Genomic DNA, 23,362 nt, shown 5'->3' with positions numbered 1-23,362 from the left:
GAGACATCCATCTATTCCAACCAAAGTGAGCTTCCAGAGACGGGCAGGATGACGAAAGAGGACAGGGTAGCAGGATAGGAGTTAGAGGCGGCTTCCAGCTGGAGGGCTGCGGCCCCTTTAAGGCCCAATCCGGGGCTTGGCCCTTTAAAATCTGTGTCAGTTTCCCCTGACGTCAGCGCGGCGGGCCGGCCGCCCTGCTGTTTACCGCCTCGCGGCCCCGCACAGTCCCGGGAGTTGGGAGACCCGGGGCCGCCGCGGCCGCCCGCCCTTAAAGGGCCCGCGCCCCCAGGAAACAAGCCGCGCCGCGCGGCGTCGGGTCGCTGCCACCTATCACGCTCCTCACCCTCAGACCCTCCTCCCTTCCCGGCCGCCCCCGCTGCCGGCTTCCGTCCCTCCCTCCCCTTTCCCCGGCGTCTCCAAGCTCCCAGCAACCAGCCGCCCCCTGGCTCTTACGGCCCCGGCCGGCGGCCGCGGGGTCTCCCGGCCGCGCTCTGCCCCTCGCGAGCTGGCCCGTACCCCACATCCTCCCCTCCCTCTCCCGCCGCCCCTCCCCGCCAGGCCCCCTAGGAGCGTCTCTGCGGCTCCCGGGAGGGGACGTTTCCTGATCTCAGGCCGGGGTTAAAGTTCTGGTCCTGGTGAGATGCTGGAAGCTGCGGCCAGAGCCGCAACCCGTCCCGGAGGTGTCCTGTGGCCTGTCACCGTCCCCGCCACCACCGCTGCCGCCGCCACTGCCGCCTTGCCGGGGCCATGTTCGCTCTGGGCTTGCCCTTCTTGGCGCTCTTGGTGGCCTCGGGCGAGAGCCATCTGGGGGTTCTGGGGCCCAAGAACGTCTCGCAGAAAGACGCCGAGTTTGAGCGCACCTACATGGATGAGGTCAACAGCGAGCTGGTCAACATCTACACCTTCAACCACACTGTGACCCGAAACCGGGTGAGGGCTGGGCTGCGCTGGGCTGGGGGTTGGTGGTGAGTGGGTGAGCAGACCAGGGCTCCGCGAGTCAGTCAATCCTCTGCTCTTTTAGAAGGCCCATGAACGCGACACCCCACCGGGTTTCCTTTTCCCAGAACCACACTGGACTCTCTTGACCAGTCCTCCTTGCTTTGCCACCAGCGTTTCTCTGAAGCTCCCACTGGACAGTTTCTAAAGTTGTCTCCTTCCCATCTTCTCTTTGACCCCCTCCTTTCCACCAGCTGTGGTCTGAGCAGGGCTGGTCCAAAACCCCAAATTTGACAGCCCCACCCATCCGGGTGCAGGGGGAAGCGGGGTAGCCACTGGGGTTGGCCCAGAAAACCCCAAGGAGATGAGACAGGCTGACTGAAAGGCTCTGCCCAGCCAAGTTATAGCTGAGCCTCCCCAGGGAGATGAATGCAGGCCTTCCCAGCTCTCTTTCTGCCTTAGAAAGCCAGCTGGCCTTGTAAGTGGAAGGTGGTGGAGATAAGACCAACTCCCAAATGGGATGGGAGGAGAGAGGAAGTTTGTGTCCAATGGGGAATCTACCTCACCCTGACTTTCTCTTTCATTTTTTCCCCGGCCACGAGTTAAATGTGATTGTAGCTAGATCTAGGAAGTCTAGACCCTGGGCAGAGCTGAGATTTGGAGAATTCTTGCAGCCTGACTCTGTGGTCTCTTGCCTAACACTCTCCATGATGGGATTTACTAAGAAGTGGTAGAGCTGATAGTGGCAGTCTGATTATTTTTCAGGATGGGGCGGGATCTGCCTTCAGTGCCTGTTTCTCTGAAGTTTGATGTCCTCCTGCTTGGAGTCCTTTCTTCCTTCTGCCCCATAACTGGGGTCATCCTGGGAGTTATGGTCTTCTACCCCTCGGGGAAACGTTGCCCTAGGGCTTGGGTCTCAGCAACCCAATAACACACATTACCAGGACTGATTGATTGATTGATTTTCTTAAGCTCCCACTGTTCTGTGTATGTTCCTCCATGTGCCAAGAGTGAGAGTGTCTGCATTTTACAGAGGAGGATATCAAGGCTCAGAAGTGTGAAGTGACTTCTCCACAGCTCTAGCCCTTGGTCAAGAGCTAAGGATAGAACTTGGCTTTCTTAGCTTTCCACAGTCTCTTTCCCCACCTCCCCACTGGCTCTGGCCCCCAGATTAATTGTTGAATGGGGGCTTCCTGGCTCACAAGGAAGAAAATTGAGGAACACTTTTGCTCTGCTGTGTCCCCCTGTCCCTGTGCGTGGATATCCCAAGAACATGGATAAGTATGGGGTATCCTGCGGATGTCCAAGGTCTCCATTGTGTTTCCTGTTGGGAAGTGAGGCCCTGTAGTTGCGTGGGTCCCATTGTCCTGCACATACCTGCCAGCCAGGACGGGGCCTCTTCTAAGAGCTTCTCCTCTAACTCAGGGCAAATCCCTCCTGGAGACTGGGGCTGCTCTGGCGGAAGAAGGGGCATAGCTTGCTGCCCAGCCTGACTGGAGGGAGGGGGTTGAGGGGGGAACAAAGCTGTCAGCATGACGGAGGGCAGGGCTCAGTCTCTGGAGCCATGTGTCCCGAGGAGCCGAGGTCGAGTCACTACAGGCTTGACTGAGGGGTGTTTCCATGTCATTCTGCAGACAGAAGGTGTGCGTGTGTCTGTGAATGTCCTGAACAAGCAGAAGGGGGCTCCTTTGCTGTTTGTGGTCCGCCAGAAGGAGGCTGTGGTGTCCTTCCAGGTGCCCCTAATCCTGCGAGGGCTGTGAGTAGGACCTGGGGGTCAGGGAGGGGGGTAGGCCTCGGCCAGGCCAGGCCCAGAGCCTCACCCAGGGCCTTATCCAGGGCCTCAGGCCACCCAGGAGCCCCTCTGTTTCTCTTCCCCGTTCCCTGAACCAAGGGGCTGCTCAGTGGCCAAGCCTGCCAACTTGGAGCTTGTCAGCCTAGCTGGGTTAGGAGTAGGGAAAGCTGGAAACCAGAGTGGGGGAGCTGGGGCCTTGCTCCTATGGCGTGGCTTGCTGGCTGGGACAGTAGTAACGTCCTGGCTTTCTGCTTTGGGCTATAGGTATCAGCGGAAGTACCTCTACCAAAAGGTGGAGCGAACGCTGTGCCAGCCTCCCACCAAGAACGAGTCCGAGGTCCAGTTCTTCTACGTGGATGTGTCCACCCTGTCACTGGTCAACACCACCTACCAGCTCCGGGTCAGCCGGATGGACGACTTTGTGCTCAGGTGTGCAAGGGCAATGCCAGGGGACCATGGGCCTGGCCTCCTTGCCAAGCTCAGGGAGTGACCGTGTTCGGGGGGGGCTCTTCTCCCTCCAGGACTGGGGAGCAGTTTAGCTTCAATACCACAGCAGCCCAGCCCCAGGTAAGATCTGTCTGGCAACAGGCCCTCAGGAGGAGAAGTGGGGACATGGGAGTGGGAGTGGTTGGCAGAGCCTGCTGGGAATCCCAGGTTGGCTGTCCCCTCGCCGTGGAGGGACTCTGGCCCTGGGGTGGTCAGGGGACAGGCCGCGTGGGACTTGCAGAAGCATGGGGTCTGGCCGCCACCTCTCCTCCTTGCCTCTTGGGACACTATCCTGAATGCCCACCTGAGGTTGAGGGGAGTGATGTAATAGGGCTGCTTTGGGTCAGGGTCCTCCTCCCCAGAGAGCTTCCACTGCCCAACCCCGAGAGGATATACACTGTTCCCTTCTAGAGGGACAGAGAGAGCATCCTCATGAGATGGGGCTCTCCCTGCCCTCCTGTGCCCTCAGTACTTCAAGTATGAGTTCCCGGAGGGAGTGGACTCGGTGATTGTCAAGGTGACCTCCAACAAGGCCTTCCCTTGCTCAGTCATCTCCATCCAGGATGTCCTGGTAAGTTGCCTGCCCTTTTTTTGCTCTCCACCAGCGGGTAGCAGGGCTGCTAAAGAGGGGGCCCAGGGCCCAGGTTCCTGCCCATTCGCCTCTCCCCTCTTCCCTCTGTAGTGCCCTGTCTATGACCTAGACAACAACGTAGCCTTCATCGGCATGTACCAGACTATGACCAAGAAGGCCGCTATCACTGTGCAGGTAGGAAATGCGCATGGCCCTATGGGAGATGTAGCCAGGTGCTGAGCTTTCCAGACCCTTGCTCCTTCACCCCTACCCCATTTCTACCCTACTGATAAGACTGAGTCTTGGCCTGCCAGTCCCTGAGGTTTGGGGCTCTGCAATTAATGTGAGGGTTGAATCATCATCCCAAAAACCTTGGGGTTAGGAAAGAGCAGAGTGCCTTTTCCAGCCGTCACATCTGTTTCAGTCGCTGTAATGATAGAGCTAACCGGGGGGGGGGGGGGGGGCGCCTGGGGGGCTCAGTCCATTAAGCATCTGCCTTCAGCTCAGGTCATGATCCTGGGGCCCTGGGATCGAGCCCCACATCAGGCTCCCTGCTCAGCGGGGAGCCTGCTTCTCCCTCTGCCTGCCATTCCCCCTGCTTGAGCTCTCTCTCTGTGTCGAATAAATAAGTAAAATCTTTAAAAAAAAAAAAAAAAAAAGGGAAAAGGGCCCTGGCTGATGCTGAGTGTTGCCCTTGGCGAAGGCTAAAACCTGTGCTGGGGGCAGGGAGGGTGAAGCCATATGTTCACTTCACAACATGTGAGTTGCAACTTAGGAGGCAGTAGGGGCCCCTCCACTTTTTCTTCTGGCTGATGCCCAGACCGTAATGGGGCACCCATGGATTCCACGATGGTAGGTCATACACACATTTGCTCACCTGGCTAGAGGATAGGGTCATGATTTGGGCTCTAGAGCCAGTTAACTCTACCACTTACTGGTAGTGTAACCCTAAGGCCTAATAGGCGTAATGATAGTACTTATTTTGTAGGAATCTTAGTGAGGGCTGAGTAAAATTATGTGTGTATTTTGTTGATTGATTTTGATGATGATTGATGGTGATGACGGTTTTATCATCATCATCACCATCATCATCATCATCCTGCAGCGCAAAGACTTCCCCAGCAATAGCTTTTACGTGGTGGTGGTGGTGAAGACCGAAGACCAGGCCTGTGGGGGCTCCTTGCCTTTCTACCCCTTTGTAGAAGGTACACGGTGTGCCCTGGCCTGGCCCGGGTGGGGTGGGCTCGGTTGCTCCCCGGGAAGTAGAAGAACCTGTGTGGCTGATGCGGGGGTCTGCCGGGTTTGGGGTTTTGGCCCTGGACTCTCCCAGGCCTGGTCCTACAAACTTTAGCCAAGCTCCAGGCGGTTACTTGTTTGACATTTTGCTTCCAGATGAACCGGTTGATCAAGGGCACCGCCAGAAAACCCTGTCCGTGGTGGTATCTCAAGCAGTCACGTGTGAGTGTGGGTGGCTGAGTGGCTGTTCCTCTCAGATCTAGGGGAGGGGGAGGGAGACCTACACGGCCAGTCCTGGAAGGGGGAGTGTTCTTGGCAGCCTTCACGATGGGCAGACCCAGAGGTGGGTCCCAGGGTGATGTGGTAGAGTTGGAGACTAACAATTGATGTACTGAGTTCCTCTTCTCTCTCCGCCCCTTGCGGGCAGTGCAATCTCACTGAGCCTCAGTTTCCCTGTCTCTGTCGTGGTGGGTAATAGGATCTGTCCTGGTGGTCTTACCAAGTTGTGAGGTTTAGCACAAAATTAGCAGAAAAGTATTAGGCTCCTTGGTCATGCTCGATAAATATTTACTGAGTGATTGGATGGAGCCCTTTGTAAACTGGAAAATATAAGATAAAAATAAGGGATTGTAATGGGAGGGGAAAGAAGCTGCCTCTCTTGTATGGATTCTTCATTCAACAAATATTTATCGAGCACCTTCTGTGTGCCAGGTGTTATGGTCTGGCTGAGTCCTCTGACTTGCAGAGTTCTGAGAGCTCTGAAGGGCAAAGGACAGGTCAGTGGGGCCACAGGACAGAGCAGCTTTCCTAGAGGACACAGTGCCCCCCCCAGCCCCCAAGCTGTGTTTGGAAGGAAGCTGTGTTTGAAAACAGGATGGAGTTTTTGAGGAAGAGGGAGAGGAGAAAATTCTAGTAGAGGGAGCAACAGCAGGAGTGAAGGCAGGAATCATGTCAGAGTTTGGCATATTTGGGGACCTGCCTGTTGCTCACCCCGCCAGGTCATTGAGGGAAGAGGTGGGGGGAGCTGTGGCTGGGCCCTTGTCTGCCGTGTCGAGCGGTCTTGGAAGGTCTGATGCGCTCATCTTCCTCCTTCCCCTGACAGCTGAGGCCTATGTTGGTGGTATGCTCTTTTGCCTGGGCATATTTCTCTCCTTCTATCTGTTGACTATCCTCCTGGCCTGTTGGGAGAATTGGAGGTAAAGCGGGGCTGCCGGGCGTCCCCCTTTACTGGGGTGGGTCGAGCAGGGGAGCTGGCCTGGCAGGATCTGAGCCAGTCCAGGGTCGCGCTCCGCACCATCATGGGGCATAGGAAGGGGGGGGTCCTAACTTTTAGGGTCGGTGGTCCATGGGCCTCTCCTCTGGAAACCAACCCCTGCCCTCAACCTCCTACCCAAGCAGGGAAACCCCACGTTGCTCCCCAGCCTGGGAGGAACCTTAGGGGCACAGCTGGGAGGGCAGGTTTATGGGGCGGAGAAGGCGGGAGGCAGGCCGGCCCGGCATTGCAGGGGCCCTCGGCCTGCCCCCCTGGTTTGCCTCTGGATTCTGTTCCCGCAGGCAGAGGAAGAAGACGCTTCTGGTAGCCATGGACCGAGCCTGCCCAGAAAGCGGTACCTCCAGAGGGCCTGGGCAGGGAGGGCAGAGTTTGCTCTGTGCTTTGCTGGATGGATCCCTTGGGGGCTGGAGGAGGAAAGGCCAGCTGGGGGCTCCTGGATATCCAGACTGGGAATAACAGTCCACAGATGGAAACGGGGCTGGGCTGTTGTATCCCTGTGACCCTAACGTGCCCACCTTAACGCTGCCACTTGATTCATTCTCCGGGTCTGGCTACACTGTCTGTCCGCCTCAGGCGACGTAGCTCACCATCTGGGCAATTATTAACTTTTCATTCTCTCTCCTTTTCTTCCATCCTTCCCTCTCTGTCTGTCCTCCTTCCTGCTTGGGACTTCTCTCTCAGCTTCTCTCCTTGGTAAGCTCCAGGTGCTGTGGGCAGAGGAGCTGAGGTCCAGAATGGGGGAGGGAGCGGACACACCGGGGTGTCTGGGTGGGACCTGGGCAGGCCGCTCGCTCTCCTAGCTAGCCATTTAGACCCATCGATTCCTTGACCTCTCTCTCTCCCCCCCCCCCACACCCCATAGCGAGGACAAAGGATGGCCAGGGTTTCCACGGGGACACAGTGGGAGGTTGGGGCAGCTTTTGGCCGTGGGAGCGAGGTGTGTTTGGTGTTTGTCAGGATAGGTGCTTATTCTTTGCTGCTGCTGTGGCCCCTCCGTGTCTCTCTGGAGTCTTCCTTCTCTCTTCTCCTTGGCTTTTGGCCCCTCTCTGTTTCCAGAGCTGAGGGGACCTCGATTTCTCCTTGCAGGTCACCCTCGGGTGCTCGCCGACTCCTTCCCTGGCAGCTCCCCATATGAGGGCTATAGCTATGGCTCCTTCGGTACGTGTCAATGCCAGAGATTGTCCTTGCCCATTCACGACCCGGGCTCCTTGGGCTTCCCCCTCCAAGGTGGCAGAGCGGCAGCGGGCCCCTCCCGACCCCAGCGTCCGCTTGCCCTCCCACCGGCCTCACCGCGTCCCGTGTGCCCCGCAGAGAACAGCTCCGGGTCCACGGACGGCCTGGTCGATAGCACGGGCACGGCAGACCTCTCCTACGGTTACCAGGGTGAGTGAGCCAGGCGGGGCTGAGCAGGCTGGGTGAAGCGTGGTGAGGAGCACCGGCCCCTTCTGGCAGGCGCTGGCACCGGGAGAGGGGCTGCTGTCTCCCTGCCCCTCTCTTCTCTCCGCCTTTCCTCCTTGGCCCCACTTCCCGGTAACTTTCCCTTTCCTTTGAAGGGCACGACCAGTTCAAGCGGCGCCTCCCCTTTGGCCAGATGCGGCAGCTGTGCATTGCCATGGGTAGATGTGGGGTGGGGGGGCGCTGCTCTGCCAGTCAGCTCCTGCCAGGGGGCCAGAGAGACGCTTTGTGCATGGCTTCCCCATCTAATGTCAATAATTGCCCGCTCTTGTGTCTTGTGAGAGAAGCAGGCACTGGCCTTGATGCTGGTGGGCTGGCACCCCAACTGCCACCAGGCCAGATGTCGTGGTTTGCTGCCAAACCCTCACTCCCTGGCCTGCCGGGGTAGGGCCCATGGGCAGGGGTGTCATGTCCTGGCCTCTGGGGCTTTGGTCAGGCATGGTCACAGGAAGCTTCTGAAGGCACCAGAAAAGAACAGGAGCAGGTGCTCTTCCTAGAGGCAGCCTGTCACCCTTGCGTGCAGCCCAGAGCCCACTGGGTCTCTACCCAGTGGAGGCCAAGGCAGTGTCCTCTCAGAACCCACACGGCTGGGCACCTAATCAGCATGACTTCTGCCGAATTCAGTCCTGTTGCTTGTGTCTGGGGTCCAAGGTCTGCTCGGGGTTCTGGCCTGGAAGTCCTACTTCAGTTTGGTGGCCACCTGTTTGGCGGCCTCTTCCCAGAACCCACCCTTGTTCCCCTCAAGGACTTAGGAGCACCCAGTACCTTTGCCCTGGGCCTGAGCCCACAGTTTGCCTCTTCCCACTGCCCAGTAATTGTGACAATTGCCCCAGGTGGGTGGGGACAGACCTTGGGCTCTGTGCCTGCTGGTTAACTCTTCCCTCCTGCCCACCCCAGATCGCTCCCTAGACCCTGTGGGCACTCGGCCTCGCCTGGACTCCATGAGCTCTGTGGAGGAGGACGACTATGACACACTGACTGACATTGATTCGGACAAGAATGTCATTCGCACCAAGGTCCGATGCCATGCGGGCTGGCCCTGGCCATGGGTTTCCCAAGGAAGGGAGATTCTGTGTTCAGGCCCCAGCACATCTCCCCCTGGGGTGACATCCTAGGGGAACAAAGGGAAAGAGCTCAACTGGGGCAGGATCAATTCCAGGGGAAGCCACCTCTGCTCCCAGCCCTTCCAGACTAATCGGCCAGCAGCAACGGGGTGGCCTTCAGCCATGCCCTGCAGAATTATGGCCTGTGGGAGGGGCGGGGGGACTTCTCATGTCCTCCTCTAACCTGGGCAAGAGGGGCTTCTCCCAGTCACCCAGGCGGTGGGAAAGCGGGGCTCACTCCAGCTTCTCCCTAGCAATACCTCTACGTGGCCGACCTGGCACGCAAGGACAAACGTGTCCTTCGGAAAAAGTACCAGATCTACTTCTGGTGAGTGGGCCGTGGGGGCCGGGCTTCCTGTTACTGGCAGGGTGGTGTGGCAGTGGCGTCTCAGGTCCTGCCTCCTCACCGCTGCCCTCCCACTCCGCAGGAACATCGCCACCATCGCTGTCTTCTATGCACTTCCTGTGGTGCAGCTGGTGATCACGTACCAGACGGTGAGCGGCTCCCCTGGGCCCGTACGGAGCGCCCTCGCCCAGTGTCCCAGCTTGGGGCTCTGGTGTGAGTACAGGTCATAGGTCACAGGACCCGGGTTCAGATCCTGAGTCTGCCTCATGGGCTGGGTGACGTGAGCTCCCTGAGCATCAGTGTTCTCATCCGCAAAATGGGGCAGCACGGTAACAGTGACGGCACCTTCCCCAGTTTGTCACAGGGCTTAATGCAACTAGGCTCATGGGACTTGGTAGGTCTCGGTTTCCCTTCCCTTTTCTCTGTGCTGTGAGGCAAGACCCTCTGTCACGGTCATGCCTCATGATCTTGGGCTCCACCTAGTGTGGGGGGAGGGGTGCGGGGGGGCAGTGACTGTGTCAGAGAGGGCTGGCCCGGCGCACGGATATGCCCGCGAGCCGCTTATGCGGCACCGTGTCGTCCTGCCGCGTGGGACTGTGTGGTGTGGCCCGGGCTCCGGCCTGGCTCCCTCTCGCCTGGGCTCTAGGCCCAGTCAGGTGCTTTAGCAGCCCCTCCCGCTCCCCTGCAGGTGGTGAATGTCACCGGGAATCAGGACATCTGCTACTACAACTTCCTCTGTGCCCACCCGCTGGGCAACCTCAGGTGGGGATCACTGGGGCTGAGCTAGGGTACCGGGAATAGGGGCCGGCGCTCTGCCCAGGTCTGCCCCAGGTGGGGAAGAGGCCAGAGTATGGGGCCAAGGCCAAGTGCCCCCTGTCGCCCCTTCCAGCGCCTTCAACAACATCCTGAGCAACCTGGGGTACATCCTGCTGGGGCTTCTCTTCCTGCTCATCATCCTGCAGCGGGAGATCAACCACAACCGGGCCCTGCTGCGCAACGACCTCCACGCCCTGGTGAGAGAGCACCTGCCGCTGAGGCCGTGGTTCCAGGCCTTTCTGCAGGCCGGCCCCGCCCAGCCCTGCCCTGCCCACATGCCACTCCATTCCTCTCGCCGCTCGCCCTCCCTGCCCTCCCTTCGGTCCGGCCCTTTCTCCCGCCCCCCCCCCCGGCCCCCCCCGCTCCCTCCTGCTTCACCTCCTCTTTCCCTTCACTTCTCCCCAACAGGAATGTGGGATCCCAAAACACTTCGGCCTGTTCTATGCCATGGGCACAGCGCTGATGATGGAAGGGCTGCTCAGTGCCTGCTATCATGTCTGCCCCAACTACACCAACTTCCAGTTTGGTGAGTGGGGCCTCCCTCTTCCCCGGCTGCACCGAGAGCAGGGCCCTGCCTGAGGTCCTCCGCCATCCCCAAGTCACCACCAGGGATCTCCAGCACTCAGCCCTGTGGGAGACTCCAGAGCTGGGCTTCCTGTGGGCACACACATCCTAGTTTATAGAAAAGAGGCAGCTCGGTGCTGCCGCACTCATTTGTTGAGTGTGTTCTATGGAAAGGCCTGGATAAACACCGAGAAAACGATCATAATTGAGCTGTGGTCCCTGACCTCAGGGTGCTCAGACTAAGTTGCCCTTGTTGTCAGGGGAGGTCAGGCTGGGTGCCGGCCAGCGGGACAGCAGTGTGGGGTCCTAGAGACACTCACAGGACTGGAGTTCAAATGTCAGCCCGCCAGCAGCTCCCTCTGTGGCCATGAGAAGGCGTGGGGGCTCTCTCCGCCCCCCGGATTCTTTGGGCTGGGAGCTCCCTGCTGAAGTTTGGCAGTGTGCTCGTAGCTCACGTTCCTGTCCCCAACCCAGACACATCGTTCATGTACATGATTGCCGGCCTGTGCATGCTGAAGCTCTACCAGAAGCGGCACCCGGACATCAACGCGAGCGCCTACAGCGCCTACGCCTGCCTGGCCGTGGTCATCTTCCTCTCCGTGCTGGGCGTGGTGAGGCCCTGGCCTGCGGCGCCCCCTGCTCTGAGCCCCGCTCCTCGGGAGGAAGGGCGGGCTGGGGGGGCGGCTCTCCTCGGCGCCTCCTCAGCTCTGCCTACGGTGGCCCCCCTCCACCCCCGACAGGTGTTTGGCAAAGGGAACACGGCATTCTGGATTGTCTTCTCAGTCATCCACATCATCGCCACCCTGCTCCTCAGCACCCAGCTGTATTACATGGGCCGCTGGAAGCTGGGTGAGCGCATGCCCGGGGGCAGGGCGTGGAGGGGGGCAGCTGGGCCCCACGGGATGAGGGGTCAGTGGCCTCAGGGACTTGGACTCACTGCCGACTTTGGGTTCTGCCCTCTGGCTGGGGGGCCTGGAAGAATCACAGAGTGAGGAATTAGATGAGGGTTGGCATAGCTGTGCCCTCCGAAGGCCTGGGCTTCTCTCTGCTGGCGCGGGCCAGGGGCTAGGGAAAGAGGGGTGCCCGTCAGCACTTTCCCTTCTTGCAGACTCGGGGATCTGCCGCCGCATCCTCCACGTACTCTACACAGACTGCATCCGGCAGTGCAGCGGGCCCCTCTACGTGGTACCAGCCCAGCTCCCCAAGCCCTCCTCCTCCGTCTGCTCTTTTCCCTCTGGTGGGGGGGGGGTTGCCGCTGAGAGCCCAGGGGAGGGTGGGGACCGGCTGACTTGGGCCTTCTTCCACTTTTCTCCCTGTCTCTCTTCCCCCTCTCAGTCCCCGTGTCTCTGCTTCCCTCCAGGACCGCATGGTGCTGCTGGTTATGGGCAACATTATCAACTGGTCACTGTGAGTCTGGCCATTGTCTGTGGTAGCCTGGCTGGGTGGATGGACAGCTGGGGACTGGGCCAGCCACTGGCTGCCTTGGGGGCCACGGACAAATTCTAAGCTTTGGGCATGAGAAATGTGGGCTCAGGAGAGAGATGTTGGCACCTGGGGTTGTAGAATTTCTGTGGGCCTCTGAACCCAACCTCACATCATAATAAAATGTAGGGGTGAGGGAGAGCCCCTTTCTCGCTCTTGGCCCTCCCCTGCTTCACCAGCTCTTCCTCCCTTTGCCAGAGCTGCCTATGGGCTCATCATGCGCCCCAATGATTTCGCCTCCTACTTGTTGGCCATTGGCATCTGCAACCTGCTTCTGTACTTCGCCTTCTACATTATTATGAAGGTGAGTGGGGGGTGCTGAGCCTCCTCCGCCAGGTGCCCTGCCTTTGCAGGATGGAGCTGGGCACAGCCTGCTTCAGGGTAGCGTTGAGAGGGCGTGGACATTTTTCCTTCATCTCTACTGATGAGGTCTAAGGAGGGGAGAGGCCAGAGTCTCTTGCATGTACTCCAGCTGTATCCAGAGACCCTTGCCTACTCCAGGAATGGCCCTGCAAGTGGGAAGAGCCCCATGCAGTGCAGAGGGCTTTGAGCTGGGGCTCACCAGGTCTGCAGAGGCGGGGGCCTCCGACAGCCGGGCGCTTTGCAGGGACCCTTCTGCCTTCCAGTAGTGAGAGGAACCTCTACACAAGGAGAGCCCCCTGGCCAGTGCACCCTGCCAGCATGGGGCTCTGTGCACACGGAGGCCTAGCCAGGGTGGACATTAGGGGTGAGGACACCAGGCTGCTGGTGTGGGACAAGGTAACTGTAGCTATTCGAGGTGAGGGTGTGAATCTAGGAAGGCTTCCTGAAGGATCCATCCTGTGTGCTGAGAAGTGGCACGGAGGGTAGGCAGGGAAACGGGCTGGGCCAGGGTCTGGCCCTCAGGCTGTTTTTCCCTCCCCACCCAGCTCCGCAGTGGGGAACGGATCAAGCTCATCCCCCTGCTCTGCATTGTCTGCACCTCCGTGGTGTGGGGCTTTGCACTCTTCTTCTTCTTCCAGGGACTCAGCACCTGGCAGGTGAGTGGTGACCCCGCTGAGAGGGTGGGGAGTGGCCCAGAGGCTCACTGTGAGCCGACGAACAGCCACGTCTCTTCACAGACACCGTTGGTGAGCACTAACCATGCCCTCACAGCCGCCTTCCCGCTTCACCCTCCTGACACTCAACGGGCCAGCATGGGGGCTTCCCCCATTTTACCTATGAGGCAGCTGAGGTTCAGAGAGGCCAAGGGACCTGCCCAGGGGCACAGAGCCTGCAAGTGGCATGGCTAGGGTTTGAAACCAGAAGTACCAGGCTCTCCCCTCTGCCTCATAGGCACCTGCCACGAATCACGTTTCGATTCTGTGATCAGAACCAAGTCTGGCTGGGTGTCTGCCTTTGAAGTACCTATAATCTAGTTCAGGAGAGAGAGGGAGAGACCATCATCAGTTCCTGGACTGCTCTTTGCAGTATGCTACACAAGGCGAAGCATATAGACAAGACAGGAAGGGGGAATGGACGCGAGGACAGAGGACAGAGTTAGGAGGTCCAGGAAAGCTCCCTGGTGGAGGCAGACCTTGCTCATGGCCTTAAAGGCCTTGGGTGATGAGAAAGTGCCCTGTGGCCCAGTGATGCTGTGACCGGAATCATGACCCAGAGGCAGAACTAGACGAGGCAGATTCGGGGTCAGCGAGAGCAGGAATTTGGGAACTGAGTGAGACTGTGAACTCCCGAGGGCAGGACAATCACTGTCATCTCAGCGTTTGGCACAGTTAGCCCCAGACACAGTGCTGTCCGGTTGGTGTTGGTTGGATAGGGTTATGGGGGAGCAGGGAGGACGCTGAGCAACCTTAGGTCGTGGCCCACAGTCATGGCTCGTGTTGTCCTTGGGCGGGGAGGTGGGGTGACCCGCCGGCAACGCTCTGGAGAACAAGTGAGCCTGCAGGTGCTGATTCCAAGGCAGGGACCCGAGGTAGGAGGCTTCCGAGGTCTTCTAGCGTCTCGAGGTGACTCGCCCCGCCGCTCGGATACAGGGCAGAAGAATCGGAGGGAGGAGGGTCTAAGGGAAAGGAAAGGGCAGAAGCCAGCATCCTCCGGGAGAAATCTGCAACAAAGAGCCGATTCTCAGATGTGGGAGACAGGGCAAGGGTGAGTCAGAAGGAGGGTGCGCGTGCCTGGCGCCGCAGCAGGGCAGACACAGGGAGCTGCAGGCCGGGTCTGGTCCTGGTTGGGTGGGCAGCGTCCCAGGCGGCTCTCCCCGTTGTCCCTCCCCAGAAAACGCCTGCGGAGTCACGGGAGCACAACCGCGACTGCATCCTCCTGGACTTCTTTGATGACCACGACATCTGGCACTTCCTGTCCTCCATTGCCATGTTTGGGTCATTCCTGGTCCGTGAGGCTGCCCTGCCCCAGCACGGGGGTGGGGTAGAGGCCCAGGTTGCAGGGCGGCCTGCGCCTGACTCAGCGTCCACCCCCACCCCCAGGTGTTGCTGACCCTGGACGATGACCTGGACACCGTGCAGCGGGACAAGATCTACGTCTTCTAGCAGGAGCCAGGCCCCTTGCTTTCCTCACGGGGGCCCCCGAGCTTCTCTGCCTCACTGCCCAGAGCCTCTGTAGCTCTGGGGGTGTGAGTCCCCGCCCTGCGGCCCAGTGTGGGTGGTGGCAGGACAGCGAGGTCTAGCCCACGCTTGGCCTGGGACAGTCATGGCGGGGGCCATGAGCCCTGCATCTGCCCTCTGCCAGGGAGGAGGCCCGCTCCCCTAAAGCCCCAGATGTTGGCCACTGGCTTCTGCTTCTCAGTGTTGAGGGCCTCTCATGGGTCCTGTCCATTGGCTCTCCCATCTGTCCCTCTGCAGGAGGAAGGAGGGAAGTGGTGTTGCCCTGCCCATCTCATCTCTTCTGCCCGTCCTTCCCTTCCCCAGGAGCCTGCGACCCCAAGCCCTTTCTTCCTTCTCCCCGAGCTCCAATCCAGGGCCTGGTTGGGCCTGATTCTCTGTCCTGCGCCAGGGCCCCACTGCCTTTGGGGCTGTCCCTGACTGCCATCACTGCCCGTTCCAGTCGGGATGAACAGGGGTGTAGGATTTCGGAGGCCGGCCAGCTGGTGCCAGGCTTTTGGTGCTAAGGCCTAAGAGGGGCTGCAGGCAGTGCAGCCTCCCCCCTCTGACCTGTGCTTGGGACTGGCTCTGTAGTAGTAAGGGTCAGTCCACGTGAGAGTCGCCTTGATCTGAGGGGCTGAATTCAGAGGTCACCTTCCTATCCCGTCAGCCCCCAGACTGATGTTGGCACCAGGATTGGAGGGAGAGATCAATTCCCCCTTCCCTTCCTTTTTCTTTCCAACCCTCCGTCCTGCCAAGCCCCAGCTGGGGGCCTTCCAGTGCCATTGACACTGCCCAAGAATGTCCAGGGGCAAAGGAGGGGTATATGAGGCGCCCAGCCTCTCCTGCCTCCTCACAGCCGTGGGAGCCCCGGTGCCTAATCTTAGAAGGAGGCTCAGGAAGGGACATGACACTCCCCTCCGTGTCCCCGGTCCAGCCTCACTCTAGGACCCAGGGCTGGCTTCTGTGTTTCCGTCCTGTCTTCGGCCAAGTTTTGTGTTAGTCACACATATATGTAGGAAACTTTGGAGTTTACACTGAGTTGCCCCAGCTCTGGGCCCCTAGCTGCTCTGGTACTTCGATCCCCGTCACCCTACCTGGTTCGTTCCAGATGCCAAGACTGGGGGAGGCCAGGTCGGGCCTCTGCCTCGGGGATGGGAGTGTGTTTTATTCTGCCCAACTTGTTTTTATAGCTCTCCCTGGGGCTGGGGAGAGGAGGTGGATCTGGATCTTTTTTTCAGAACTCCGCTTAATGTTTCCAGGCTGTGGTTGCATTTCTGTTTTCTATGAATGAGTCTGCATTCAATTAAAGAAACAGCCAGATGCGGTTCTCGGGCCCCTGTTTGCTCCCCCGTTCTGGGTGGAGGTGTTGAGAAGCAAGGGTGGGACAGAGGCCCTCCATTTCCCAGCTCTTCTGGTCTGTCTTTCTCTTTTCAAAAAAAGAGAGTCTCCCTTGTTTTCTCCATGTGTCCTCAAGTCCCCCGTGTCTCTCCTCCCCTTTGAGCAACTGCATCAGCTCAGGAAACATGTACCAGGGGCCTGCTCCGTGCCAGGCACCTGTTGGGCAGTGAAGATGATGGGGTGAAGAAGTCTGCGCGCCGCCGCCGCCCCCCTTTACCTGGCAAATGGCAGAGCCTCTGCCCACCTGGCCCCTCACCTGCAAGTCAGGCCGGCTTCCCTTCTGGCCTGAGCCTCTCCCAGGCTGGCCGGCCGCCAAGTGCGGCCAGTGCTCCCTGATGTGACTTTAATGGCCGGGAGAATGCAGGCCGAGGTGGGGCTGGTTCTCCGGCGCCCCAAGATGGAGAGTGTATGGTGGCTAAAGGCGCATGCGCGGAGGGCAGGCGGGCTCCCAGAAGAGGGAATTTGGAAACGACCCTAGAAAGTTGATTTCGGTTCCAACAGGCCTAGGAGGCCAAGATTTGGGGGATCAGAAAGCTGGTGAATTCAGACCTAAGGAGAGGGGCGCTGCCCTCTAGCTAATCCCCCGCCCCTTTCCCTGCACTTCCCAGTCAACACCACTGGGGGGCACTCCAGCTCTGCGTCGCTGGGCTCTGGCGTTAGGAGGCTGGCTGTGGTGGGCGTCCCCTCCGCCGCCCACTGCCCAGTGCCGAGCTCAGCTGCCCCTCTCCTGGAGGGTGTCCAGGGTGTGGTGGAGAGTGTTAGCTCCTCCCTGCCAGGCCGCCCTAGGGAAAGGGGTGGGGTGCCCTCACAGTGGGCAGCTCAAGAGACCCCACTGGTAGGCTCACCTTCTTTGGGTACCCTTTCCCCAGACCCCTGAGGCCAGGTGCAAGCCACATATCGGTGGGTCTCCTTCCAGGAGTGATGAAGCCCAGTCTGTTCTCTAGGGTAGGTAGGGACTGTTCCACAGGGAGGGAGGGAGGATAGCAGCCTCTGAGCCTCCCGCCCAGTGTTGGGTGTCTCAGCCCTGCCGGGCCTTAGAAACCGCCTGGATAGGGGCCAGGGTCGACTGAGCTGCCGCTGAGCCCCCAGATTCCAGCCGCAGCTAAGGCAGGGAACTCAAGACCCACCCCCACCGAAAGCTCTCCACCTGAGCAGGGTGGGACGACTGAGGAGTGGGTCCGCCAGCCAGGCCCCTCCCACACGGGGGCCAGCAGGGACACCCAGCTTCCGCCACTCTTGCGCCCCCCCAACCCCCCCGCAACGTGGCCTTGGGCTTACTCAGGCACTCAGCCTGTTTCTTTATCTGAAAATGAGGTTAGTAATTATGCTCCCACGATACAGCCCTGAGGATTAAATGAGAGCATGTGCAAAGCATTTGCCTGGCATGTCGTAGGTTCTCAGTAAAGGTTAGCTCCTATTCCAAGGAGAGTGAAACCCCCAGGACAGGGTGGCTGGTTGGTCCACCACCAGCCTCAGGGATGGATCTCCGCAGCTCTTTCCCCCTCTCTCTGGCCAGACCCTTTTGAATTTCCCCTGCCCTCAAACTCGGGGGCAGGGAGCAGTGAAGAAGGAGCAGCCCTAAGTCCAGAGAGCAGGGAAGGCCTTCATGGTCCTGTCCATAAAAGGCTTTTCCCCGGCAGCTTCCCGCCCGGGCAGCTCAGCTCCGCCCCGCCCGCTCCATCTCCAAAGCACGCAGAGAATGTCTCGGGCAGCCCCCGGCAGACTGCTCCAACTTGGTGTCTTTCCCCAAATATGGAGCCTGTGTGGAGTCACTGGGGGGGCCGGGGGTGGGGAACAGGCTGGGTTCTTCTAGCAGGGAGGGGGCCGAGGGGTGAGCCAGCGGGGGAGGCTGACATCACCACGGCAGCAGGCCTTTAAACCCCCCACTCAGCCAGCGCCCCATCCTGTCTGTCCAAGTTCAGACAACGGAGAGCTCCTTCCCTCCTGCGAGCCCTGAGGAACCCCTGTAAGTGCATGTATCCCCGGGTTGGAGGGAAGGTAGGCTAGGGCTTGACAGTAGCAGTGGGTATACTGGGGACGGGGCCCTCAGAGGTCCTGGTCTCCACCTCCTCGGCTGGAGAAGGCCACCCTCTCCATCAGCGTGCATTCCTGATCTCCAGATGGGGAAGTGGTCCTACTTGATGGGGGGGAGGTGAGGTTACTAGAATCCCATATTGCTTGGACTGGGCAGCCTCAGGCTGGTTGAAATGTTCAAGGTGACTTGGCTGATGCAGAGGGATTGATGGTGAAGACCCTGACAACAGGGGTGTGAGGGGGACTCCCCGCATTCAGCCCTTGTCATGCCTATGGGGTCTGTGATGGGCTCAAGGTGTTGGGTTAGACACAAGGCTCTGTTTGGTGTCCATCTAGGAGGCTGTACAAGGAGGCAAGGAGGTGTGCGAATACACCGGTGCTGGAGAGCAGGGGCCTGCGGGCGGGTACGCAGGGCCTGAGCAGCAAAGGAGAAGCCCCGGGGGAGCCACTGAGGCAGCGGGGAGGTCCACAGGCAGGCGTGGCAGGGTGTGGGAACCTGCATGAGAGCCACTTTTCTGGACACATGGCTCCTTCCATCCTCTGAAAATGGGAGGTGACCCCACTGCAGAGAGAGGGGTGAGGGGCGGGCCCTGCAGGAGCTTTGCAGTGCTGGCCTGAGTGGGCCTGGGGCCCTGGGCCCTTCCCGAAGGGTCTGGCTGCTTTCCCTCAGTGGTTGCTATCCAAAGGGTAGCAGTGAATAGGGCCGCTCTTCTCTGTCCCTAGAATTGAGATGAGCCCACCCTCCTGCCCTGTCAGAGATCCACAGACGCTCGCTCCTATTTGCTGTGGCTTCTTTCGAAGAGAGAGGGGGCCCAGTGGTCCTGGAGAGACCCCTGGTTCTGCTAGTTGTTGTGGGGTCCTGTGGTAGCAGGTGCACGCTGCCCCTTCACAGCTGGACTTTATTCTTTCTCTCGGGGGAGGGGAAGCTGACAGGAGCCACGGGGCAGGAGGATCAAAGCGCAGCCAGGCTGTTCTGCCTGTCCTGTCCCAGGAGGCTTTATCTAGAAAGGCCTCTGGGTGGCTTCGCCGGCGACCCTCTCCCTCTCCCTTTCCTCTTCCCAGCAGCATCAAGGTGGGACTGGGAAGGGCTTGGTCAGAGGACTGAGAGGGATTTCTCGGAATTCTCCGCTTTCAGACTCTTCACCAGGAGGGAGAAGGGTGGGGGTGGGGTGCCTTTCAACCCCCTCCCTGTTCTGATCCAAATATTGTCTCTAGAACTAGGGGCTGCAACTTTGTGTCCTTGTCACTGTGAGCCTGGATACCTTCACTGTCTGCTCTGAATCGCCTAGACTGAACGCTGCTGGGGGCGGCGGGGGAGGGGGGCAATCTGCTTCCGTCTTGTTCCTCGCAGGCCCAGCCCACCCTCTGGGAGGGAGGGCAGACGGGAGGACAGGTGGGGTGGAGAGTACCAGGAGGCCAGGCCTGTGGAAGGTGGTGGGGGCCTGGACCCCCGGGATGCACGCTGCCTGCCTGGGCTGGTGGGGTGAAGGCTGAGCCGGGGCCAGGATGAAGGATGGGCCGAAGTCACCTGGTCCCAGCTGACTTGTGGGTTTTGACCGCTAGTCTTTGCCCCCCAGTGGTTGGGAGGCGGGGAAGCCGGTGTGAGACACATGGCAGGGTGGGGAAGGAAGGGGCTGGGCTGTTTATAGGGAAACAGAGCAGACTGCTTTTGGATTCTTCCAGGGTCAGCTGGAGGGGGTGATGGTTGGTGGTGCTCAAAGGTGGCCCCACCCTCTGGGGCTTTACAAATCCCAGAGTAGTGAGTTGCCCAATAGCTGGACTTTAGATGAATCCATCTCGTGTTCTTTGTCTCAGGCTTTGCTGTCCCCTCAGGGGATGCCTTGGAGGAGTGGAGGGCGGCTGGGAAGAATGCTGTTTCAGGCCCTGGGTGAGGGGCCGCTCCCCCAGGTCACTAGCAGGAGGCCATGCTGGCAGGGAGTCCCAGACAGCTCCTTGGTGAAGGCGCAGCTCTCTGAGATGGATCACATCCTCCTCGGTGCCGATGGGGAACTTGAATACAGAAAGTTGTCAGCGGTGGGGGAAGGAGGGGTAGGGCAGCTGACCGGGGACCATGGCAAGTGAGGACACTCACTCTGCTTTCCGTGGTGGTGAGCGGGGAGAGGGTCTGATGGTGGCAAGAGAGGGAGTCGGGTAGCGTGCGGACTACCCCCATCCTCAGAGCACTCTCTCCCTCCCAACCTCTGACCTCTCCGAGGCCAGGTGACGGGTCTGGCCTCATCTGGTCCCTTTCTCAGAGGGCTTTCCCAGGGAGCTCTGGGCACCACCCCCGGTGACACCTGGAGCTCTCCCGAGCAGTGCCAGCCCTAGGCCTTCAGGACAGCAGCTGCTGCTGGTCTGCACAGGGAGGGGCTCCCCATGTTCTGACTGGCAGCTTCTTGGCTCTGGGATGTCCCCCGAGGACTCTGGCCCCCCGGTTACTCAGCTACTAGAGTGGCGGGAGCCTGGGGCACAAGGGAAAATCCTTGGGTCTAGCAGTTCTTTCTCTCCTGGCCCACCTGAGGAAGTGCAGCTTCTTGGCCAAAGGCTCGTGGGTTTTGCTGGCTTCCTAGACCTTGCCGGGGGTGGATAAGTGTGAGCCTCTTCGGCAGCTGCAGGCCAGAGGCCGGGCTGACCTGGCAAAGAGCTGGGTTTTGGAGTTCCAGCTTTGGGGCTAGAGGATAAAGTGGGGTGAGAAGTAAGGGAACTCTGTAACTTAAGGCAGAACCCACAAACCACCTCATGCCTACCTGGACAAAGAAACCTGCTGCTTTATTTCGGCGCCTGGGGAGGCGGGCAGTGCGGTCTCCTCTGGAAGGCATCTCCGGTGCCTCTGTGGCCAATCTTGGCAAAGAAAGAATGCTCTAGACCAGCGTTTGTCAAACTCTGGCCCATACGCTAAACGCAGCGTGCTGCTTGTTTGTGTCAATAAAGTTTTATTGGATCAAAGCCATGCTCACTTGTTTACATATTGTCTAAGGCTGCTTTCATGCTACAATGGCAGAGACCATATGTCCAGCAAAGCCTAAAATACCTACTACTCTCCGGTTGTTTACAAAAGTAAGTTTACTGATCCTTGCTCTAGACTTCTAAAGATCTGGTCTCCCGTTTCTGGTCCCTAAGTTCAGGGAGGCTCCCTGGACGGAGGGGATGATGGGCAGTGCCATGAAAACCAAATGAGGAAACCAGGGGAGGTAAATAAATATCTAGGATGGATGGGCACCGCCACCCCCCCACCCCGGCCCCCTAGAAGCTCCAAGGCCTGCCTAGCACAAGTGAGAGCAGAGCTGGTTCTCTGATCCTCTGACCTTCTCCCTTCTCTGGCCGGTGCTGCTTTAGCTCTCCCACAACATGGCCAACAAGGGTCCTTCCTACGGCATGAGTCGTGAAGTACAATCCAAAATTGAGAAGAAGTATGACGAGGACCTGGAGGAGCGGCTCGTGGAGTGGATCATAGTGCAGTGTGGCCCCGATGTGGGGCGCCCGGACCGCGGGCGCCTGGGCTTCCAGGTCTGGCTGAAGAATGGCATGGTGAGTGGCACTTCACGGAAGTGAAAGGGGGCTGGAGCTTCACAACCCTGCTGGGCTTGTGGGGCAGGCACCCCGAGCTGAGGGCCAAGCTGCATTCTCTGCCTGGCAGATTCTGAGCAAGCTGGTGAACAGCCTGTACCCTGATGGCTCCAAGCCAGTGAAGGTGCCCGAGAACCCTCCTTCCATGGTCTTCAAGCAGATGGAGCAGGTGGCTCAGTTCCTGAAGGCAGCTGAGGACTACGGGGTCACCAAGACTGACATGTTCCAGACTGTTGACCTCTTTGAAGGTACAGAGAGAGGAGGGGCGGAGGAGGCAGGTGGAGGACAGGCAGCTGAGGCAGAGAGGACAAGGGATGACCCAAGCATGCCACGACAACAGGTCTGGAGAGCGGGAATGCCAACCATACTCAAGGGCATCCTAGGATCTACCGCAGCCTCCTTAGCCTCCGGGGTTGGCCAGTTTTCGGAGAGGCGGGGCAGGCCCTGCCATGGAGTCCCGTGTACATGGTCCTGAAGGTCACCCCCCATCCCTTTTTCTTCTCCCAGGTAAAGATCTGGCAGCGGTGCAGAGGACCCTGATGGCCCTGGGCAGCTTGGCGGTGACCAAGAATGATGGGTACTACCGTGGAGACCCCAACTGGTTTATGAAGTACGTGGCCACCAGGGGTTCCTTGTGCGCTAAGCTTGCATCTTTGCGTGAGATGGGGGGGGGTGGCCTGGGCTAACCGTTAAGCCAAGGGAGGTGGGGCAGCAGAGTCGGAAGGTACAAAGTGAAGGTCTGGGCGAGGGGCAAGATGGGTCCCTGCTGCCTGCCAGTGTCCCTGGCCCGGGGGGCAAGCTAGGTGAAGGAAGCAAGAGAAGTGACGGAGGAAACCGAACCCCGGGGGGAAATGTGCAGTCCCGGTGAGTCTTTATCCTGGTTTCCCTGCTTCTAGGAAAGCCCAGGAGCATAAGAGGGAGTTCACAGAGAGCCAACTGCAGGAGGGCAAGCATGTCATTGGCCTACAGATGGGCAGCAACAGAGGGGCCTCCCAGGCTGGCATGACAGGCTACGGACGACCTCGGCAGATCATCAGTTAGAGGGAGAGGGCCAGCCCCCGGCCCTGCCCTTCCCCAGCTCGTCGGCCGCAGCTACCCTGCCTAGCCAGCCTCACCCACACCTGTGTAGTTCCTTCAGCCCCGGCCAAGCTTCAAGGCTCCGTCACTGAGCAAAGGTGACTGCACTTGGGCAGCTCTCCCCACCCCTCAGCCTCAGCCCAACTTCTTACCCCAAAGCACCACTCCCCTAACCCTCCTCCCAGCTCCCCTACCGTCTCCCACCATCTTTCCCCATCCTGGGCCGGGCAGGGGCGGGGGACGTGGGCTGGGGGTAGCTGGGCAGGGGGCAAGTCCACCATCCTCCTTGGCAGCAGATGCCCATTGAAGGAAACCCAGCCCAACCTCCCCCCATTTTTTTGCTGGAATATTTTGGGGGTTGAAATTCAGAAAAGAAACAAATATATACATCAATCTTTTCTCAGGCCTGGCTGGCAGAGTTTGATTTGCCCTAGTCACTTCTGGTTGCAGGAGGTATGAGCAGGCAAGAGGCAGGGAACATTTACGGGTGTTCCTGGACGCCAGCTGTGAAGGACCCCTCGAATTCTAGGATCCCAGGGGGGGTCAGCGTCCTTCAGAGGCCCAGGCAGAGAAAGGAGGAGAGTGGATCTCAGGAACCGGGGACCGAAGGCCAAGGGGAGCGACTTGGCAACTTTCATGAGCTCTGG

General features: G+C 59.4%; 2 protein-coding genes across 4 annotated transcripts; both read left to right on the top strand.

The window, feature by feature from the left end:
• Positions 1-193: 193 nt before the first annotated feature.
• Positions 194-15,959, top strand: SIDT2 (SID1 transmembrane family member 2). 2 transcript variants are annotated; one of them, XM_028105755.2, is made up of 26 exons: positions 194-930; positions 2,571-2,692; positions 2,993-3,157; positions 3,250-3,295; positions 3,684-3,785; positions 3,897-3,980; positions 4,891-4,990; positions 5,178-5,243; positions 6,124-6,217; positions 6,576-6,628; positions 7,381-7,452; positions 7,606-7,677; positions 8,647-8,765; positions 9,107-9,180; positions 9,281-9,347; positions 9,887-9,960; positions 10,088-10,211; positions 10,423-10,540; positions 11,053-11,189; positions 11,319-11,427; positions 11,687-11,763; positions 11,939-11,985; positions 12,259-12,364; positions 12,969-13,079; positions 14,314-14,427; positions 14,523-15,959. In XM_028105755.2, the coding sequence occupies exons 1-26, from the start codon at positions 748-750 to the stop codon at positions 14,583-14,585; spliced, it is 2,499 nt and encodes an 832-aa protein (XP_027961556.1). In that variant the 5' UTR covers positions 194-747; the 3' UTR covers positions 14,586-15,959. The 2 variants fall into 2 exon arrangements, with proteins under 2 accessions (XP_027961556.1, XP_027961557.1); XM_028105756.2 differs by lacking the exon at positions 2,571-2,692 and having other exon boundaries at positions 845-930.
• Positions 15,960-17,878: 1,919 nt separating this feature from the next.
• Positions 17,879-23,121, top strand: TAGLN (transgelin). Of its 2 annotated transcripts, none has more exons than XM_028105767.2 (5): positions 17,879-18,003; positions 21,408-21,599; positions 21,709-21,886; positions 22,146-22,248; positions 22,535-23,121. In XM_028105767.2, exons 2-5 carry the CDS (start codon positions 21,420-21,422, stop codon positions 22,677-22,679), a joined length of 606 nt encoding a protein of 201 aa, XP_027961568.1. In that variant the 5' UTR covers positions 17,879-18,003; positions 21,408-21,419; the 3' UTR covers positions 22,680-23,121. The 2 variants fall into 2 exon arrangements, with proteins under 2 accessions (XP_027961568.1, XP_087873972.1); XM_088017846.1 differs by having other exon boundaries at positions 17,879-21,262.
• The last annotated feature ends 241 nt before the right edge of the window (positions 23,122-23,362 follow it).

Source organism: Eumetopias jubatus, unplaced genomic scaffold (genome assembly GCF_037043125.1).
Source record: "Eumetopias jubatus isolate StellerSeaLion01/CBP00866 unplaced genomic scaffold, mEumJub1_p1.0 scaffold_13, whole genome shotgun sequence".
NCBI classification, from domain to species: Eukaryota; Metazoa; Chordata; class Mammalia; order Carnivora; family Otariidae; genus Eumetopias; species Eumetopias jubatus.
This window is presented reverse-complemented; position numbering and strand designations above follow the sequence as displayed.

What these genes read in the sequence shown, in the direction of transcription:
- TAGLN (XM_088017846.1), top strand. An exon ending in GACTGTTGACCTCTTTGAAG is followed by an intron (nt 21,887 to 22,145) that starts GTACAGAGAGAG and finishes TTCTTCTCCCAG; the next exon opens with GTAAAGATCTGGCAGCGGTG. An exon ending in GACCCCAACTGGTTTATGAA is followed by an intron (nt 22,249 to 22,534) that starts GTACGTGGCCAC and finishes CCCTGCTTCTAG; the next exon opens with GAAAGCCCAGGAGCATAAGA.
- SIDT2 (XM_028105755.2), top strand. Translation starts at nt 748, where the DNA reads ATGTTCGCTCTGGGCTTGCCCTTCTTGGCGCTCTTGGTGGCCTCGGGC. An exon ending in CTATAGCTATGGCTCCTTCG is followed by an intron (nt 7,453 to 7,605) that starts GTACGTGTCAAT and finishes TGTGCCCCGCAG; the next exon opens with AGAACAGCTCCGGGTCCACG. An exon ending in AGGGACTCAGCACCTGGCAG is followed by an intron (nt 13,080 to 14,313) that starts GTGAGTGGTGAC and finishes GTCCCTCCCCAG; the next exon opens with AAAACGCCTGCGGAGTCACG.